Below are 15,395 nucleotides of genomic sequence, written 5' to 3' on the forward strand. Positions count from 1 at the left end.
CCTCAGTGGGACAGGGGTTTCACAATACACAGTGCATCGCAACCTGCTGCGTATGGGGCTGCACACGGAGGCCCAACAGCATATTAGGCAGGTGGTCATAATGTTTTGGCTCATCAGGTCATAATGTTTTGGCTCATCAGTGTGTAATTACAACAGTAAACATATCTGTTGTCTGTCTAAGTATGCCCAGCCTTCTCTGTACTTATTACAGATTTACAACATTATCAGTATCTTGCCTTGGTTCTTCTGTTCTATGCTTGCATGATAGCATTACCAGAGATGACAAGCCCAACCCATTTTGTTGATTGAATTGATATTCGATCAAGAAATAAAATCTGAAGTTCTACAACAAGCATCCTGTTGTACAACACCAATAAACCAAATTATTTAGTCATACAGTGTGGAAACAGGCCCTTCAGCCCAACTCACCAACACCGGCCAACAATGTCCCAGCCATACTAGTCCCACTTGCCCTGCTCTTGGTCCATATCCTTCCAAACCTGTCCTGTCTGTGTCTGAAACGATGGGATAGTCCCAGCCTCAACTACCTCCTCTGGCAACTTGTTCAATACACCCACCACCCTTTGTGTGAAAAAGTTACCTCTCGGATTCCTGTTAAATTGTTTCCCCTTCACCTTGAACCTATGTCCTCTGGTCCTCGATTCTCCCACTCTGGGCAAGAGGCTCTATGCATCTACCCCATCTATTGAATCTATTCCTCTCATGTGGCAATGCATCCAGTTTTCCAAATTAAGGAGAAGATTATTTTTAAAAATTAACGTGATACCCACAATGAATGTTTCTTGGTTTTGGTGTGTGTCTGTAACTTACTTCAAACTCTGGAGGGAAAATAATGTTCTCACATTAGTTATTTGCACCAGGAATGCCTCTGCACGGTCGCGCAAGCGCAGTTCCCGCTTCACCGTTCGCCTGATGGCAACCTAACCTGTTTGTCAGGGCCCCGAGTGTTTATTGGTCAATATCCCAAAGGCGTAGCCCACAGTCTGCATTCTCTATGGCCAGCCGGCCTGTCAGTCACGGGGCTTGACTGGCGTTTGGTTGAGAGCACGCCGGCAGGAACAGCTTCTTCCGGTCAGAAGCATCTGGAACCGGTGAGTAGAGCGGCTGCGCGTCCCGGAAGTCCGGCAAATGGCGGGGAAGCGGCTCCGATGATCCCCGAGTCCCCAGTGTCCCCCGTTGGTCTTCACCCACCCGGCATGCGGGTGGGTCCAGGCTCGACGCTGCTTGTGCTGCGGCACACCGGTGAAGGGATCGGCAGCAAGGAGGTGACATTTGTGGACTCCACAGTCCGTCCACAGATGCTGCCTGACCCGCTGAGCTGCCCCTCCAGCACTTTGATTTTATCATTGAGAGCACACCTCCCACCCCAACTCCTTGACTAGTTGCACAATCCCTCTTGGGATCACACCATCTCTAGCCAACAACCAGCCTGTCAGGGAACCCCTTTGCCTGAGCTCATTTGTTGTTGCCTTGATTTGTAATGCTTTTTTTTCTCACATCCAGCTCCTCTCCCCTCTAAACGTTAGCTATCCATTTTCTCCAGAAATACTGCCTGACCTGCTGAGTTACTCCAGCATTTTGAGTCTACCTTTTAAACCAGCATAGGCAGTTATTTTTCATTATAATAATTGACAGCAGCTTCCTCTGTTAACTGCATGTGTATAGAACATGATATTAGTTTCATGGTGTATTGACTGCACTGTGATATTTAGCTTAACTTTTCAAGTTGTAGCATATGTAGGTACCTTATGATGACGTAGCTGGGCTGACATCATGGAGAATATTGATGTGGCTTGATGTTCCATGGAATCTGACATTTTAATCACATGCTGAAGATTTTAAGGAAGTGTTTTGATAAGAAGTTAAGATTCTGTCACACTCATTCAGTTACTTGGAAATCCATCTTTTGAGATATGTGTGGGTTGGAGTATCATATTCAGGCTTGAAGGCACACTGACTTACTTCAATTAAGTTTTGAGAAGTATTGCAATGTTAGATGTGTTGCTCATCTGGAAGAGATGTTAAATTGAGACTTTTGCTTATTTTGTGTTATGTCCTTTGAGACATTCTAATGTAACAATTTAATTGAAAGCAATTTAGAAATAAACCATTTTTGAATCTCTGCTGTTTAGTGTTAGTTCATTCACTGTGAATTTTGTTATGAAAAGCATAGCAACTGAGTGTATTGTACCTCAGTTCCACCTCTTTTTGCTTTCCTCGTTTGTCTTTCCTTTCCTTATATTTATTTATCCTTCAGGCAGATCCCTTGTAATTAACAAGCCATCACCCCTTCAATGGACACAACCTCAATTTCTTTCACAAACTCCTCATTTCCACCCTCGCACAGACATTCGCTTTGCACTCACTTCTCATTTACGGTATTTATTCACAAAATGCTGGAGTAACTCAGCAGGTCAGGCAGCATCTCAGGAGAGAAGGAATGGGTGACGTTTCGGGTCGAGACTCTTCTTCAGTCTGAAGAAGGGTCTCGACCTGAAACGTCACCCATTCCTTCTATCCTGAGATGCTGCCTGACCTGCTGAGTTACTCCAGCATTTTGTGAATAAATACCTTCGATTTGTACCAGCATCTGCAGTTATTTTCTTACACTTCTCATTTACAACCAACTGTGCTTGTTCACAATCTTTGTCTAGGTCTGACGAAAGATCATTGACATGAAAAATTGTTTCTCTCTGCACAGATGCTGTCAGTCCTGCTAAATAATTTATTTTTTCATTTAGCAGATTAACCCTATGCACTTTTGTAACTACCTACTGATTCTGAAACCTCAATCACTTAAACCACATGCGTCAAACTCAAGGCCCGCGGGTCGAATCCAGCCCGCCACGTCATTTTATGTGGCCCGTGAGAGCTTTATTGTCATTGGTCGAATATCTTTTAAGTTACAGACATTTTTAACTTTCAAACTTTGATTTCTAAACACATTTTTCAAAAGTGCTGTGCGTCTGACGGCACGGCCTCTCCTCACTCGCACAAACAAGATGGACGCCGTTAGCGGAGCCGCTCCCACTCCCCTCACTCTCCCACACCCGGGGGACACTCCCGAGCAGGAGGGAGATGGTCAGACCTGCTAAATAATTTCGGGCCCAGCACCGTTACCGCACACAAGCCGCAGCGCAGCGGGCAGCTTCTTCTCCTTCAGCGGCTGCTTCCACCGATGGCGGCGTCGAGGAGGGCCGCTCATCCTTCCCTTCCGTCCCTTCAACCCACGCCACGGCGTCCTCGAGTCCCCCCTCCCGCCCGGGCCCAGCACCGTTACCGCACACAAGCCGCAGCGCAGCGGGCAGCTTCTCCTTCAGCGGCTGCTTCCACCGATGGCGGCGTCGAGGAGGGCCGCTCATCCTTCCCTTCCGTCCCTTCAACCCACGCCACGGCGTCCTCGAGTCCCCCCTCCCGCCCGGGCCCAGCAACATTACCGCACACAAGCCGCAGCGCAGCGCAGCGGGCAGCTTCTTCTCCTTCAGCGGCTGCTTCCACCGATGGCGGCGTCGAGGAGGGCCGCTGCCACCGACGACAAAGATGGCGGCCTCCTCACGCTCCGCCATCTTGTGCGCGCCTCCCGCCGCGCCTCTCTCCCCTCCCGACGCTCCCAGATCCGCCGCTGCCCGACTCGAGTAGTCCCACCTCCGCTGCCCAACTCGAGCAGTCCGGAGCTCCCTCCTCCTCCCTGCACGCTCGGTAAGTGTCTTTCGCCGCCAACGGCTCCACGGAGGGAAGTGGACCTGTGGGACGAGTGGGTGGAGGGAATGGTGGGGGTAGGAGGGGGGGTGATGGTGGGTGGAGGAGAGAATGGGGGGGGTGGGGGGAGGAGAAAGGGGGGGGAGAGTGAGAGTGGGTGAGGAGAGAAGAGGGGGAGAGTGGGACTGGGGAGGGGGACAGCAGGGGTGGGGGTGGTGGTTGGGGAAGAGAGAGGGGGTCGGTGGAAGGGGAACAGTGGGGGTCAGGGAAGAGGAGAGTGGGGGGAGGGTGGGAGGAGTAGAGAGTGTGGGTGGGAGGAGTAGAGAGTGGGGGTGGGAGGAGTAGAGAGTGGGGGTGGGAGGAGCAGAGAGTGGGGGTGGGAGGAGCAGAGAGTGGGGGTGGGAGGAGCAGAGAGTGGGGGTGGGAGGAGCAGAGAGTGGGGGTGGGAGGAGCAGAGAGTGGGGGTGGGAGGAGCAGAGAGTGGGGGTGGGAGGAGCAGAGAGGGGGTGGGAGGAGCAGAGGGAGTGGGACTGGGGAGGAGGAGGGTGGTGGTGGGGGGAGGAGGGGGTGGGGGGAAGGGGGACAGTGGGGTCAGGGAAGAGTGGGGGAGAAGGTGGGGGGAAGGGGACAGTGAGTGAAAGGGGAGGAGGGGGTGGTGGAGGAGGGGGTGGTGGAGGAGGGGGTGGTGGAGGAGTGAGTGAGGGAGGAGGAGAGAGTGTGGTGGGGGGAGGGGGGTGGTGGTGGTGGGGGGAGGGGGGTGGTGGTGGTGGGGGGAGGGGGGGTGGTGGTGGTGGGGGGAGGGGGGGGTGGTGGTGGTGGGGGGGGGGAGGGGGGTGGTGGTGGTGGGGGGAGGGGGGTGGTGGTGGTGGGGGGAGGGGGGTGGTGGTGGTGGGGGGAGGGGGGGTGGTGGTGGTGGGGGGAGGGGGGGTGGTGGTGGTGGGGGGAGGGGGGGGTGGTGGTGGTGGGGGGAGGGGGGGTGGTGATGGTGGGGGGAGGGGGGTGGTGGTGGTGGGGGGAAGAGGGTGGGGGAAGGGGGAGTGGGGAAGAGAGGACAGTGGGGGTGGGGGGGCAGTGAGAATGGGGGTGGGGCGAGTGTGGAGGGGTGGGTTGGGATTTGAGGGGGTGAGGGTGGGGGGGAGGAGAGGAGTGGGGGATAGAGGGGCTGGGGGAGGAGGGAGTGGTGGAAAAGGGGGTCGTGGGGAAAGGGGTGGGGAGAGTGCGAGTGCGGGTGGGAGGGAGAGTGGGACTGGGGAGGAGGGCAGACTGGGTGGGGGGGAGGAGGAGGGGTGGGGGAAGGGGACAGCAGGGGAGGGGTGGTGGGGGGATGAGGTGGAGGGGGGAAGGGGGTCAGGGGAGTGGGGGGAGGGTGGGGAGGGAGGAAAAGGTGGGTGGGGGGAAGGGGACAGTGAGAGTGAAAGGAGGGGGAGGGTGGGGGGAGGAGAGAGGGAGTGTGAGGGGAAGGGGGGTGGTGGTGGGGGGAAGAGAGTGGGGGGAAGGGGGACGGTGGGGGGGAGTGGGACGGTGAGAATGCAGGTGGGGCGAGTGGGTGGAGGGGAGGGTAGGGGTGGAAGGGGGGTTAGGGGAGGAGAGAGTGGGGGAGGCGGGGGTGGGTGAGGAGGGGTGGAGGCGAGTGTGGGGCTGGGGGAGAGTGAGAGGGGCTGGGGGAGGAGAGAATGTGGTGGGGGGGGGAGGAGAGAGTGGGGGAAAGGGGGGGGGCAGTTACAACCGGCCCTTTGAGGGCAACCATAATGCTGATGTGGCCCGGGGTGAAAATGAGTTTGACACCCCTGACTTAAACTGTCTCACTTACATCCAAAATTGGCCCCGGAAAAAAGCAGCATGCGAGGGGGGGGGGTCGGGTCATCACATGGGAAAAATATCCAACCCAAGGTAGTATTTCAAATGCAGATGATAATGAAAATGTAGACTTCCATAGGATTTTTTGGAAAGTTATGTTTTTCAATGTCTGGCACTGTTTCTACATTTTGTCTTCATTTATGATTTTCCTTAAAGTCATGGCCAATGATCAAGCTTTTGATCAATGTGTCTACTTCTAACACTGCCTTTTCCTGAGTATACATCTATGAACCTATTGAGACGTTTATCTGTTATATGTGTTAGGTAAATTCAAGATAGAGAAAACATGCATTTTATTTTGGGACTCAATGCTTATTGTTGTGCTTTTGTTTAAATCAGTGAACTTTGAGATGGCAGATCCAGAATCATATGAAACCACCCAGGATGGGATTGCTGCCGACACAACCAAAGACCCTGGGGTTGATAACGATGGTGCTAAAGCCAGTTCGCCAATTTCAGTCTCGGTAAACATCATTTATTTTGACATAGTACAACAATGGATTGGAAAGGGTTGAGCTGATCAGTAAGGAGTGTATGATTGTGATCTTTGCTCCCAGTGCTAGATTTACAAAGACAAAACTGGCTGGGTATTTAAACATAGGAGAAAGGTTTTTATTATTGATGCTCTTTGTAATTGTATTCTTTTTTAGATGTAGACATCACTGGATGTCCAGTCACTCTACACTTCCATCCCCCACAAGGATGGTCTCGAAGCCCTCCATTTCTTCCTCGACCGTAGAACCAGCCAATCCCCATCTACCAACACTCTCCTCCGCCTAGCAGAGCTGGTTCTTACCCTTAACAACTTCTCCTTTGACTCCTCCCACTTCCTCCAAACCAGAGGCGTAGCTATGGGCACTCGCATGGGCCCTAGCTACACCTGCCTCTTTGTCAGGTACGTCGAACAATCCCTGTTCCGGGCGTACACCGGCCCCATCCCTGAACTCTATCATCGACGACTGCATTGGTGCTACCTCTTGTACCCATGCAGAACTCACTGACTTCATACACTTCACTTCCAATTTCCATCCTACCCTTAAATATACCTGGACTATCTCCCTCCCGTTTCTAGACCTCACCATCTCCATCACAGGAAACAGACTAGTGACAGACATTTACTATAAACCCACTGACTCGCACAGCTATCTGGACTATACTTCTTCCCACCCGGTCCCCCGCAAAAAGTCTATCCCCTACTCCCAATTCCTCCGTCTGCGCCTGGGATGAGGTGTTTCACACTAGGGCGTCAGAGATGTCCTCATTCTTCAGGAAACGGGGCTTCCCCTCTTCCATTATAGATGAGGCTCTCACTAGGGTTGCTTCTACATTCCGCAGCTCTGCTCTTGCTCCCCCTCCCCCCACTCTCAACAAGGACAGAATCCCCCTCGTTCTTACCTTCCACCCCACCAGCCAGCGGATCCAACAAATCAACCGCCAACATTTCCGTCACCTACAATGGGATCCCACCACTGGCCACATCTTCCCATCCCCTCCCCTCTCTGCGTTCCGCAGAGACCGTTCCCTCCGTAACTCCCTGGTCCACTCGTCCCTTCCTACCCAAACCACCCAATCCCTGGGCACTTTCCCCTGCAACCGCACGAGATGCAACACCTGTCCCTTTACCTCCCCCCTCAACTCCATCCAAGGACCCAAACAGTCTTTCCAGGTGAGACAAAGGTTCACCTGCACCTCCTCCAACCTCATCTATTGCATCCGCTGCTCTAGATGTCAATTTATTTACATCGGCGAAACCAAGTGCAGGCTCGGCGATCGCTTCGCTCAACACCTGCGCTCGGTCCGCGTTGGCCAAACTGATCTCCCGGTGGCCGAGCACTTCAACTCCCCCTCCCATTCCCAGTCTGACCTTTCGGTCATGGGCCTCCTCCAGTGCCATAGTGAGGCCCACCGGAAATTGGAGGAACAGCACCTCATATTTCGCCTGGGCAGCTTGCAGCCCAGTGGTATGAACATCGACTTCTCCAACTTTAGATAGTTCCTCTGTCCCTCTCTTCCCCTCCTCCTTCCCAGATCTCCCTCTATCTTCCTATCTCCACCTATATCCTTCATTTGTCCCGCCCCCCTGAAATCAGTCTGAAGAAGGGTCTCGACCCAAAACGTCACCCATTCCTTCTCTCCTGAGATGCTGCCTGAGTTACTCCAGTATTTTGTGAATAAATACCTCCGATTTGTACCAACATCTGCAGTTATTTTCTTACACTCACTGACCAAGGTAGCGTTTACTCTCTATCTGTGAGTAACCTTACTGAATTGTTACAGTGCCCCTTGATAGGTTTCCTAGAATCTAGATCAAATGATGGTGAAGGACACCAGTGCTTCGAACGGATCAATTGGTCATGAAATTGGTTAGCTGTGTTTATCATACCATGTAGTTTTGTGTTGTAGCTTTGCCAAATTGGGGTCTCATTTTTATGTTCATAAATAAATAAGCTTATCTATTCAGTGTTCTGTCTATCATATTGCGAAAATATATCAAAACAACTTGTATTGGGGGTTGTAAGATGCCTGTGGAGGAGGAGGGAAGGGGGGTAGAGAAAGATTCCTTTGATGTGATGTTAGGAATTTGTTATCACAGTCCTTGCATTGGCTTTGATTAAAAAGGGCAAGTGAATTGTTTGGTGAGAAGGACCTTGAGCTGATTAAACTGGTTAAGTATAGCAAATTTCCTCTGATAGACAGTAGAGATGCTGAATGGTCTTGTAACAAAATCCAGCCGTTTGTTGGTCACCACCGAGATTAAGACTAACTTTAATTCCAGATGATTTAATTAACTGAAGTTAAATTCCCCATCCACTTCATTGGAATTGTACAGTGCCCTCCATAATGTTTGGGACAAAGACATATCATTTATTTATATGCCTCTGTACTCCACATTTGAGATTTGTAATTTAAAAAAAAACACGTGGTTAATGTGCACATTGTCAGATTTTATTTTTATTTTTTTTATTTTTATTTTTTTATTAAAAGTACGGTAAATTACAATAATACAACAGATATATCTTAATACATTTTTTATACCGCTTCCTTTTTTTGAGCTTTAAGAAAAAGATAGAAGTAAAGAAGTAAAGAAAGAAAGTGCGCAAGAGTCGTGAAGTGCAAGAGAGTGTTGGGAAAAGAAAGCCCCTTGGAAAAGAAGTTAGAGAAGAAAGTAAAGTAAGAAAGTAGACCCTAGAAAAGAAAGAAGAAAAAAAAAAAAAAAAAAAAAGTAGAAACAATCGCTCTATTATAACATTAAACTCCGCAGGAAGGGGACTACCAACCAAGTCTGTTTTGTTGTTTTACCTCCCGTTACCAGGTCCTGATACCATTTATTTATTTATTTCTTTGTAAAATTACTATTGCACCTCATACTTGTAATAGGTCCAGAAACGTAGACCACGTCTTTTGGAATTGGTCTGCTTTACCTGCTAAGAGGAATCTCATCTCTTCCAAATGTAGTGTTTCAAACATATTTGATATCCACATTTTTATTGTTGGTGTGGGCGCATTTTTCCAGAATTTCAGTATGAGCTTTTTTCCCATTATTAGCCCGTAATTAAATAAATTCTTCTGAAACACGTTTAATTCAGGGTTACCTTCCGATATTCCAAAAATGATCCATTCTGGTTTTGGTACCAGTTTTATTTTGATTAATTTTGAAAAAATATCAAATATTTCATACCAGAATTTTTGGATTTTTGTACAAAAAACAAAAGAATGCGCTATAGTAGCTTCTTGACACAGACATTTATCACAAATTGGTGAAACATTCGGGAAGATTTTATTTAATTTAGTTTTTGAATAATATAATCTATGTAATGTTTTGAATTGGATGAGCGTATGTCGTACGTTGATCGAACATTTATGCACCTGTAGTAAATGATTATCCCAACTCTCTTTTGAAATTTTTATAGCTAATTCTTGTTCCCAGTCTCTTCTAATTCCATCTGTTGTGGGTATTGCTATGTTTAAAATGATATTATATAAATACGATATTAGATTAGCTGATTCCGCCTTTGTCTTCATTGCTTCATCCAGTAAGTCGGAAGGCATATTATAATAATCTTTTGTATATTTTTTCAGATAATCACGAATTTGAAGATATTTAAAATATTGGTTATTTTTCAAATTATATTTCAGTTGTATTTGTTGAAATGATAGTAATTTTCCCAATTCATACAAATCTTCGAGCGATTTGATTCCCATTCTTTCCCATTGTATAAATGATTTGTCTATAATTGATGGTTTAAACGATGGATTATTGACTATTGGTATTAAAAGAGATAAGTTTCTTAATTTTAGATTCTGTTTTATTTGTTTCCATGTTCTAATTGTGCTATGTATAATTGGATTTTTATTATAATTTTTATTATTCAGATTTATTGGTGAGAGGATAGTCGCTCCTATATTACTCGGGGAGCAGTCCCCTTTTTCCATTAAGATCCAGGCCGCCTGATGGGCAGAATTGTCCAGCAGGTGAATCATATTTTTAATATTTACTGCCCAATTATAATACATAAAGTTAGGGAGCGCTAGACCCCCCAACTCTTTTCGTTTATTAAGGTGTGCTATTTGTATTCTATGGGATTTATAATCCCATATAAAATTTGTAATGTCTGAGTCCAATTTTTTGAAAAACCTTTTAGGAAGATATATAGGTATTGATTGAAATAGGTATAGGATTTGTGGTAAGAAAATCATTTTTATAGCATTTATTCTGCCTATTAAGGACATCGGAAGTGTTTTCCAGAATTTAATCAAATTATTTAATTTCTTAAGTAAGGGATTATAATTGGCTTTAAACATATCCTGGTAATTTCTAGTAATTTCAATTCCCAAATATTTGAATTTTTCTGTAGCTATTTTAAAAGGGAATTTCCGGAGATGTGTTGAGTCTTTTGGATTTATCGACATAATTTCACTTTTGTTCCAATTTATTCTATATCCTGAAAAGGATCCAAAGTCCTCAATTAAATTTAATATGTTTGGTATACTAATTTGTGGTTTTGTGATGTACAGTAGTACATCATCGGCATATAGGGATATTTTGTTATTCGAATATTTTGTGTTATAACCATAAATATCCGGGTGTGTTCTTATTTTTTCAGCAAGGGGTTCAATTACCAAAGCGAATAACAACGGTGATAATGAACATCCTTGTCTATTGCCCCTTGATAGTTCAAATTTCGAGGATAATATATTGTTAGTTAATATTCTAGCCGTAGGTTTATTATATAATAATTTTATCCATGCGATAAAGTTCTCTCCCAATTGAAATTTTTGCAATACTTTAATCATATAATCCCATTCTACTTGATCAAACGCTTTTTCTGCATCCAGTGAGATGATAGATAACTCTTGGTCATGAGGTTTATGTGAGTGCATTATGTTAAGCAAACGTCTCAAATTATTGAATGAGTGTCTCTTAGATATAAATCCTGTTTGATCCTCATTTATTAGTCTACTAACGTACCTGCTTAGTCTAATGGCTAGTCTAATGCTTAGTCTAATGGCTAGTGTTTTCGCTATTTTATCAGATTTTATTAAAGGGTATTTTTATACATTTTGGTATCGCCATGTAGAAATTGCAGCTGTGTTTATACATAGTTCCCCCATTTCAGGGGAAAATAATGTCTGGGACACATGGCTTCACAGGCGTTTGTAATTGCTCAGGTGTGTTTAATTGCCTCCTTAATGCAGGTATAAGAGAGCTCTCAGCTCCAGTCTTTCCATCACCTTTGGACACTTTTGTTGGTGTTTATCAAGATGAGAACCAAAGTTGTGCCCATGAAAGTCAAAGAAGCCATTATGAGACTGAGAAACAAGAATAAACTGTTAGAGATAACAGCAGCAAATCTTAGGCTTACCAAAATCAACTGTTTGGAACATCATTAACAAGAAAGAGAGCACTGGTGAGCTTACTAATTGCAAAGGGACTGGCAGGCCAAGGAAGACCTCCACAGCTGATGACAGAATTCTCTCTATAATAAGGAAAAAAAAACAAACACCTGTCTGACAGATCAAAAACACTCTTCAGGGGTCAGGTGTGGATTTGTGAATGACCATTGTCCACAGACGATTTCATGAACAGAAATACAGAGGCTACACTGCAAGATGCAAATCATTGGTTAGCCGCAAAAATAGGATGGCCGGGTTACAGTTTGCCAAGAAGTACTTAAAAGATCAACCACAGTTCTTGAAAAAGGTCTTGTGGACAGATGAACCGAAGATTAATTTATATCAGAGTGTTGGCAAGAGCAAAGTATGGAGGAGAGAAGGAACTGGCCAAGATCCAAAGCATACCACCTTATTTGTGAAACACGGTGGTGGGGGTGTTACGGCCTGGGCATGTATGACTGCTGAAGGTACTGGCTCACTTATCGTCATTGATGATACAACTGCTGATGGTTTGTAGCATAATGAATTCTGAAGTGTATAGACGCATCCTTTCTGCTCAAGTTCAAACAAATGCCTCAAAACTCATTGGCTGGCGGTTCATTCTGCAGCAAGACAATGATCCCAAACATACTGCTAAAGCAACAAAGGAGCTAAAAAATGGTCAACTCTTGAGTGGCCAAGTCAGTCACCTGATCTGAACCCAATTGAGCATGCCTTTTATATGCTGAAGGGGAAACTGAAGGGGACTAGCCCCCAAAACAAGCATAAGCTAAAGATGGCTACAATGCAGGCCTGGCAGAGCATCACCAGAGAAGACACCCTGCAACTAGTGATGTCCATGAATCGCAGACTTCAAGCAGTCATTGCATGCAAAGGATATGCAACAAAATACTAAACATGACTCCTTTCATTTACATGACATTGCTGTGTCCCAAACATAATGGTGCCCTGAAATGGGGGGACTATGTATAAACACTGCTGTAATTTCTACATGGTGAAACCAAAATGTATAAAAATGGCCTTTATTAAAATCTGACAATGTTCACGTTAACCACACGTGATTTTTTTTTTCTATTACAAATCTCAAATTATGGAGGACAGAGGCAAATAGATAAATTATGGTCTTTGTCCCAAACATTATGGAGGGCCCTGTATCTGAATTGTTGTCCAAGCTTTTGAATTACTGTTCTTTTGTGCCCATTGAGGATCATTTAATACCTTTCATGCAGTATTGTTTATTTTTCTTTCGTATGTACATTTGTGTATGTTAGATTTAATCTACAGTTCTTTTGCTTGCCTAACCGATATATATGAAAGCTCTGAATCCAGATCAGGGGTAAATTGAGAAAATGTAAGACTCGATGTTGATCCTTAAAGTACCTAATTCTGTACTTCATATTCATACTTATTTTTAAATTTACATTTGTAATCATGCACTTTCTTCCCCCTTAAAGCAATTCATGATGAGCAACAAGACAGAATCAATCATGTGGCTGCTTCGAATATTCACACTGGTGTCAACATTCTTTTTTCTGTTTCCCATTTTTGGGTGAGTAGAATTTTACAATAAATGTATTATTAGATATGGGCAAAGGTAAAGTATTAAGAAAAATCATAAAATGTCGATTGTAGCAGCTAGTGCACTGCTTGATAAGTAGAAAAGGTTATCTCTAGTTTATTGGTTAAAGTACCTGAAATGGGGCTTTAAACATAGTTATGGTGTCATACTGAATGCTACAAATGTTTAGAAATATTAACGGTTATTAATTACTAAATGTGATCTATATTTGGTCTACTTCTGAACTTGCCTCATTTTAAAGTTAGGCCATATTCCAAAATTGCAATCGCTGTTGTTTTGTGCGATAACACAATTCTACAAATGATTGTGAATATCTTTCACACTTATTCTAACCTGAGCTATTAGTTGCCTGTCACTTTAGTTTTCTATTCCACTCGCATTCTTTCTTCTGTCTTTGGCTCTTTATACTGTTCCAATGAAATCCTTCATAATCTCAAGAAACAGTACCTCATTACGTTCCTGGGCACAATGTTGAGTTTGACAATTTCGGATAAAAAAGACTTTCCCAGCCAGTTCTGATGTAAGGTTTTGCACAGTAACATTACCAGTTTATCTCTACAAGGTGCTGCCTGATCTGACAGTTATTCCTTACATTCTCTTGTTTAAAACTTCCTGCAACTGCTTGTTATTTTGTTTGCTTTCTCTCTTTCCAGCTGCCTTTGATTATCTAGTAACTAAATAGCACTGAAAACATTTGTCATTTGGACAAACTTGGTTTTCACCCCATCACATGCAGAGCCTTTGTTCCGTTCACTGCTTCCTATCTCTGTCATCTGATTGGACATGTTTTTTCATCTTTTCCCCAGTTCTGATCAAATCATTGACCAGAAATATCCGCAGGCACTGCCTGACCTGAGTATTTCTAGTTCTTTGTATTTGTGAAAGTACACCTAATCTTCTCCCTTAGCTTTTCAGAGAAGATGCTAGACTCTTCAGTTAATAATGAGTAAATCCTATTGTGGCATTGGAAACTTGGCATTCAAAATATTTTAGCAACAAGAATGACTCGATTTGGTCATTATAGTTTCTTCTGCTAAAAACTGATCACTCGTAAAGCTAATGAAGAATATATTTTCCATATGTTGTTGAATATCAACCACACAACAGGCATAAATATATTTATAGATTGAGAGCTGAGTGTTTGCTATTATCAGGTTGACACTGTGGCTATTACTGAAGTTCATATCACCAGTGGTGGGCCATAGTAGGCCGGACATGGATGCTAATGACAGTGGAATAGTGGCATTGCATGCTTGTTCCATCATCATATGCACTTCTCACCTTTATTACTTATGAAGAGTACAGCGTACAGGCTGTATACCCAATGTAGGGTTAATCTCATTTCCATAATGGGAAGAGTTGTTTACAAGATGACATACTCTGCAATGGTAGTTTAGGATCAAGTCATCTATGGCAAATTTAATAATATAGTACTTCAGCCAGATAACTTCACAACATTCTAAAACACTATCAGTAGCAATTTGTTGGATGTTCTAGCTTGTGAGTGAAGCCTACAGATTTCGACATGTCACTGAGGATTTGTGTCATGCTGCAGATAGCCCTTGGTCTCAGGTTCCCTGTGTGGACCCCTACAAGTCAATGAAAAAATCATTGGTAATCCAGTCTGACAAATAGTACAGTTTAGTTGGATTAACTCTGGCCGCAATCTTTCCATATATGGGTGGCTCTCAGTCTCATCACTCTTAAGGATGCACCCAAGTTCTCTGGACCTAGATTTGCAGTGTATCTCTATATTTTAGGCAAAATAAAACATGGTACATATTGCATTCTTGTTAAGTTACATTGCAGTTTCTTGTAGATAGTTACATGGTTGCACATGAAAGACACCCAGATGACTTTCTGAAAAAACATGCTCTTCAAAGGAGACAAATACAAGTTATTTTTTTTTAAATGAACAAAGTAAATAATTATAAAAATCATTAACATTAATGGTAACTCGACTAACTTGCATCTCCACTGAATGGTACTGCAATTCAATGACACAATTTTATACATTTTTTTTGAACAGAGAAACTGAATGTTTTATGTCTGTGTTTCTTGTCCATAGAGTTGCTGAAAATGGATATTTCTACCAGAGAGCATTACTGGCTAATGCCCTGACCAGTGTTTGCCGCTTGCACCAAAGGCTTCCCAGAATCCAGTTCAGCAGAGCCTATATCACACAGGCACTCCTGGAGGATAGCTGTCACTACTTCCTGTACTCCCTTATCTTTATTACCTCCTATCCTATTACCTGTATCCTTCACTGTGGTCATTGTGTAAACTGAATTATTTTTCCGATGGCAATCAAATGGTATGAGAAGATTTAAAAGGTAAAACAAAA

The 15,395-nt window shown here is 44.5% G+C and overlaps 1 protein-coding gene across 1 annotated transcript in view; it reads left to right on the plus strand.

Annotated features, from left to right (window-relative positions):
* The first annotated feature begins 5,921 nt into the window (after positions 1-5,921).
* LOC144600567 (transmembrane protein 33-like) overlaps positions 5,922-15,395 on the plus strand; it is a 110,937-nt gene continuing 101,463 nt past the window's right edge. The window contains exons 1-3 of the mRNA XM_078412300.1: positions 5,922-6,041; positions 12,927-13,021; positions 15,120-15,307. Of these exons, the coding sequence (XP_078268426.1) occupies positions 5,928-6,041; positions 12,927-13,021; positions 15,120-15,307 (397 nt within the window). The 5' untranslated portion in view covers positions 5,922-5,927. The remainder of the gene's footprint in view (positions 6,042-12,926; positions 13,022-15,119; positions 15,308-15,395) is intronic.

This window comes from Rhinoraja longicauda, chromosome 15 (genome assembly GCF_053455715.1).
Source record: "Rhinoraja longicauda isolate Sanriku21f chromosome 15, sRhiLon1.1, whole genome shotgun sequence".
In the NCBI taxonomy this organism is placed as follows: Eukaryota; Metazoa; Chordata; class Chondrichthyes; order Rajiformes; family Arhynchobatidae; genus Rhinoraja; species Rhinoraja longicauda.